General features: G+C 37.8%; 1 protein-coding gene across 1 annotated transcript in view; it reads right to left on the bottom strand.

Annotated features, from left to right (window-relative positions):
- The window catches only part of LOC150077846 (regulating synaptic membrane exocytosis protein 2-like), a 723475-nt gene extending 718741 nt beyond the window's left edge, over positions 1 to 4734 (bottom strand). Inside the window, exon 1 of the mRNA XM_090384380.1 lies at positions 4435 to 4734. Within this exon, the coding sequence (XP_090240506.1) occupies positions 4435 to 4589 (155 nt within the window). The 5' untranslated portion in view covers positions 4590 to 4734. The remainder of the gene's footprint in view (positions 1 to 4434) is intronic.
- Positions 4735 to 6000: the final 1266 nt, after the last annotated feature.

Genomic DNA, 6000 nt, shown 5'->3' on the forward strand with positions numbered 1-6000 from the left:
AAGTATATTCTGTGGTAGATTTTCCCGTTTGCTGGATGAAAAACCGAGTTTCCGGAATTGAAAAAAGAATCCTATCCTCGACTATCTTGGCCACGGAGTGAAAAAAAACCCATAAAAGTTCTTCATGTCATTAACAGGATTCGAACCCAGTCGTTTTCCACTCGGTGGAGGAAAGGATGGTGATTATAACCACTGTGCTACTTGTAAGGAGAAGTTGATAGTAATGAAAATTTATGAAGAAATTAACTGAATTAATATTTATATGAAATTGGTTATCTATTGATGTGTGTTAAATATTGATATGCTGCAAGGAAAAGTATATTCTGTGGTCGATTTGCCCGTTTTCCGGATGAAAAACCCCAGTTTCCGGGATAAACAAACAAAAAAAGAATGTCACCCTCGTCTGAGACCAACTATCTCAACCACGGAGTGAAAAAAGTCCATAAAGAGTTCCTCATCATTAACGAGATCCGAACCCAGCCCTTTTACACTCGGTGCGAAAAAGGATGATGATTATAACCACTGTGCTACACGTGAAGAGAAGTTGATAATAATTAAAATTTAGAAAGAAATTAAGTGAATTAACACTTATATGAAATTGGTTATTTGAATTTTAAAAAATTGCACGCTACTAACGGGTGATATAATTCAATGGCTTTTGAAGTTCAATATGGTGTGTTTTTCTAATTTTTAAAACTAAAAATTTCAAAACTGTTAAAATAAAATTGTGGCTATAATATTCAGTTAGAAACAGATTCAAAAATATAAAAACTCAGCCTGTAAATAATAGTTACTTTAGCACATTCCTTATTGGAGATCTATGAGAGTAAACATCACTATTGCATCGGATTAATTCAGGGATCGCATTGAAGTAAGCAGAAGGATAGTATAACTGCTATCGTGCAAAGAAAAGCATTTTTTTTATGAGGATGTTACTTTTTTTAAGAAAAAAATACCATCACTTATTTATAAAGAAAAATCATTTTGGTGTGATCCGATTTCTTTGCTTTAAAGTTTACTAGAATTTGAATTAAGAAGTCTTAAGGACAAGCACAATTTAAATAGTTTGCTGAAAATATTATTCTTTATATGTGCGGCTAACGTGACATTAAAAATGAACGAGCGAAGGTAGTAAAGAAAAAACTTCAAAAAAAATCCTTTAGCCATCCGTTGGGGATGTATATTTAGTCTTTAAATGCTGCTGCCGCATCTCATGATGCGACACAGAGTAAGAGAGGTTGGAGGAGAGAACGTAAAGTATATTTTATGGTAGCAAGTTTCTGAGGGTCTTTTAAGACGTGAGGTTACTTTCCAAGCTTCGAGAATGCATTTCCGCGAAAAGTTACTTCAAAAAATATGCAACACCACTCATATTTTTCCGTGTGGCATATCATGTGAAAGCTTCCCCACTCCCAAGAATGGTTGGTTCTTTCATGACGCCATTTTCCCACTGGCGTGAGCAACCGACGAACAACGTTACGTATTTCTTTATTGGAGTACGCGTTAACCTCTTCCCACCTCCCTCCTCCCCTTCGACAGCCACAGACCGGATGTAAAACTTCCTCCAAACGCGGCCAGGTGTCCGATCATTTCGTCCACGAATCGTGACAACTTAAACTAGAACCTTAATCGTAAAAGGGGCAACTCAATATGGCGACTACCGGCTGTCGGGTTTGTTGTTTCCCCAAACTAAGAGTTCTCGAGGTACTTCCCTGCGCACGTGCGCGATATCACGCAACAAATATGTCTGGTATACTGGGAATATTTTTCCTTCTATGCTAGTAAATTGCGGCTTTGCAGTTAAAGTGAATCGAAATAGCAGACGTGGAATAGTGAGAGTTAGGACTATCCCATACAGCATTTAACTGCGTTTTTTTTTTCTTCTCCTCTTTCGTGATCTCCCCTTCTCCTCTTTCGTGATCTCCCCTTCTCCTCTTTCATGATTTTTCCCCTTCTCCTCTTTCATGATTTTTTCCTTCTTCTCTTTCAGGATTTTTCTCTTCTTTTTTCATGATTTTTCCCTCTCCTTTTCCACCACTTTTTTGCTTTCTAATGTCACTTGTAAGTCACTAGAAGTTCTGCGTTAATAACACAACGAAAACTAATAATTGACAGAAAGTCTACACATTGTTCTGTGATGTTTTATTTTTCCCACTCTCACCCTTTCTTACTCTTTATGGTTATTATTTCTTATAATGTTTCCCACTTCTTCGTATAATAAATTGTTTTCTGTTTTTGCTCAATATGGATTAAAAAAAAAAATTATTACTCTCACAGGAAGTTAAATCGAAAATTATTTCTTCAATGTATTTTTTTATTTTATTATTATTTTTTTTTTTTTAGAATTTAGCTGCTCTTACAATAATAGAACTTTTGCTCGACATGTAAATCTATAAACTAAATAAACTAATGCATAAATGTAAGTTAAATCGACCGTGAATATTAATTAATATTAATCAACTAAGTTTATCATTTTAATAATTAACGTAGTTCATTGTTATTGTTATTATTTATATTTAGGTATACATGTGTGTGTCTATGTAAGTGATGCGACATATATATAGACAGAGAGAGAGAGAGAGAGAGAGAGAGAGAGAGAGAGAGAGAAGATGGGAGAAAAAGAAGAGATGGATTAATATGGAAGAGAAGAGAGAAGGGAGAGAAAGAGAAAGAGAGAGAAGAGGGAAGAGATAGAAAGATAGAGAGGGAAGGGGTCGAAAGAAAGCGAGAAGAGATAATAGACAGAAAGAGAGAGAGAGAGAGAGAGAGAGAGAGAGAGAGAGAGAGAGAGAGAGAGAGAGAGAGAGAGAGAGAGAAGAGATAGAAAGGAGGAGAGGGAAAAGAGGGAAGGACAGAGAGAGAAGAGGGCAGAGATAAAAAGAGAGGAGAAAAGAGAGAAGAGGAGAGCGATAGCAAGAGAGGGAAGAGGGGGAAGAGATAGAAAAAATAAAAGAGAGAAGAGGAGGATAGATAGAGAGAGAAGAGGGAGAGATAAAAAGAGAAACAAAAAATGTCAGAGATAGAAAGAGGGAGTAGGGGAGAGACAGATAGAGAGAAAAGACAGACAGAAAGAGAGAGAGAGAGAGAGAGAGAGAGAGAGTATAGGGGAGAAATAGGAAGAGAGTGTGGGAGGAAAAATAGATAGGGAGAAAAGAGGGGAGAGATAGAAAGAGAGTGTGGGAGGAAACATAGGTAGGGAAAAAAGAGGGGAGAGATAGAAAGAGAGAGAAAAATGAAAGAGAGAGAGAGAGAGAGAGAGAAAGAGTAGGGGGATAGAAATAGGGAGTAGGGAAAGAGAGGACAGATAGAAAAAAAGAGTAGGGCAGAAATAGAAAGAAAGTGTGGGAGAGAGAGAGAGAGAGAGAGAGAGAGAGAGAGAGAGAGAGAGAGAGAGTGTGTGTGTAGGGGGATAGAAAGAGGGAGTAGGGGAGAGAAAGAGATAGAGAGAAAAGAGAGGAAAGGTAGATAGAGAGAAAAGAGAGGACAGATAGAAAAGAGAATAGGGTAGAAATAGAAAGAGAGTGTGAGAGGAAAAATAGATAGGGAGAAATATAAAGATAGAGAGTAGGGAAGATAGAAAGAGGAAAGAGGGAGTAGAGGAGAGATAAAGAGAAAACAGAGGACAGATAGGAAAAGAGAGAGTAGGGCAAAAATAGAAAGAGTGTGGGAGGAAAATAGGGAGAAAAGAGGGTAGAGATAGAAAGAGAGAAAAGAGAGGAGAGATAAAAGGAGAGAAAACAGAAAGAGGAGAATAGAGAGAGAGAGAGAGAGAGAGAGACTACGTTGTTATCTTTCCTAAGTCACTTACACTGTGCTGCCCCCTGTATGCTGTTACTGTTTCAGTAAGATTTGCCTGCAGTACAATCAAATTAGTGATTTTGAATTTTACTTGAATCGTGACAGTGAACATTCTGCTTCGTACTTGCATCTACAAATTTGTATTTCTTGTATGATGAGTTTATCAGTAATAAAGAGTCATATCCTAACTCTAGTCTAATTTCATTGTAAAAAATATTGTTATATTGATTGATTCAATCCTTTCGTTTTTGCAACTACAATACAAAAAAGCGATATTAAGTATAAATATCCTCAATTCCCTCCTTGTGTCTTTTTAACCGTATCGCTGCCACTAAAATAGTGTGATTCCATTTGGTTTAATTCTCAGCAGTGATTGCCTCATCAGAGATACAAGTACGAGCAAAGCAAACACGTATATTAATTCCAAATTAAGAAAAAAAACGAATAAAATACATTGTATGCGACTTAAAAGGCATCTATTTGATATAATCAATTAAAGGGGTTGTCCTGTCAAATACGTTTTAACAGACAGAAGAAACACAGCACACACACCACTCTGTCGTTGTGCACAAGTACACGAGCGTATGCTCACACCTACGAAGGCTATGTAAATAGAAAGAAAGCATCAGTTCTTACCTCAATATTTCCATCTCTCGATCCTCTTCTTGTTTCTGTCGGGCCATCACCGATTCTATTATCTTTCTCTCTTCCTCAGTAAGATGACTGAGATCAGGCACAGAGGGAGGTATAGAGGCCACGGGCCCCCCAGTGGGGCCTTTTTTCTCCGACATAATACTGCAATGGAAGACCAATACCACACTATAATCCGCCACTGGCGAACTTCGGTTAGGCTTAGGTGTATATGTTGGTTAGGCCTAGCAATAAAGTAGAGGATACGCAGGCTCCAGTATTGGTTGTGTTATCCGTGGTCCAGCAGACTCGATGGGAGCTAGCAGCTCTGAGCTACAGATGTCGCAGTGAGTGCTGGTGGCCGCCAACTGCCGAGAAGGTCGTTTGCGCCATTACGTTCTTTTGTAGTGTGCGCCGCCGAAAAATCTCTAACACAAACACCTACGTCCACACGAAAACGGTATCCATGGTGGCAGAGGATGTTCCATTTCGAAGGAAAACATTAATGTTGCGATTTTGGGGGGCCATTTACTTCATGGAAGGCAAAAAGACGCGCCCCCGAGTTGGCGGCAGTCGTATGGCACCTCGGGGCGGGTCGAGAGCCAGCTACTGATGCCGACAACGCGAATGCGCGGCATAGAATGCCCATAAACATACGTGTTCCAGTGTGGGCTCAGGCTTATGAATAAGTTACTCCGGTAACATGTTGGAAAACGTCATTGCAGCCATCCAATTGGAGACTTCTGCACTGTTGACGTCATTCCGAAGGCAAACGACCCATTTTCGGTAGAAACCGACATGCCACGAAGAAAACTGAATGGATAGATTTAGTCTTTTGGAACCTCACGGTTCCAAAAGACTAAATAAGTGTGTGTGAACACAGAATACGTTAGAGTAAAATATGTCTATTAAACCGTTTATTTTATACCTTTCTCTCTCTCTCTGTTTTCTGCTAAAATATTGCGATAACAAAGAGGAAATTGGAAAATTATTTAAAGGTAATTTAGGTCCATTAATATCTTATATTATCGCTGTTTCATTAAAATTTTATTTTATTTTCCTTAAAAAGTGTTACCATACTGTCTTTAATTACTTTTAGATAGATCTGTCATGGAAATTCATTAAGGGGTTTGACTTTTTTTCTATTATCTTTCTCATTTATAATTGTATTGCTTGTGTCCACCTTATGCCTAAATATAATAAATAATTCTTAGTTTTAATAGGTAACAGCAAACCGTTTAGGCAGAATTATTACTTTAGTTAGTTATAACCGAGTGTGATAGTGCATATTGTGTAATCAAGAACAACTTTTTAAGATCCCCAGTAAATATGCGTTCACTGCAGAACGCTGTTCTTTTACAGTAAAGCGCGTCTTGGTTTTTTAACTTAGATGTTCATTAACTCTATCATCATTTTTTTCAAAGTCAAGGTATTGAAAAATTAAATACATTTTTCATTTCATTTTGGCTAGAAAAATCATCCTTTATGATTATTAAAATACTGACAACTGGAGAGAGAGAGAGAGAGAGAGAGAGAGAGAGAGAGAGAGAGAGAGAGAGAGAGAGAGAGAGA

The sequence above is a fragment of the Mastigoproctus giganteus genome, chromosome 11, assembly GCF_048544385.1.
Source record: "Mastigoproctus giganteus isolate SK-2022 chromosome 11, ASM4854438v1, whole genome shotgun sequence".
NCBI classification, from domain to species: domain Eukaryota; kingdom Metazoa; phylum Arthropoda; class Arachnida; order Uropygi; family Thelyphonidae; genus Mastigoproctus; species Mastigoproctus giganteus.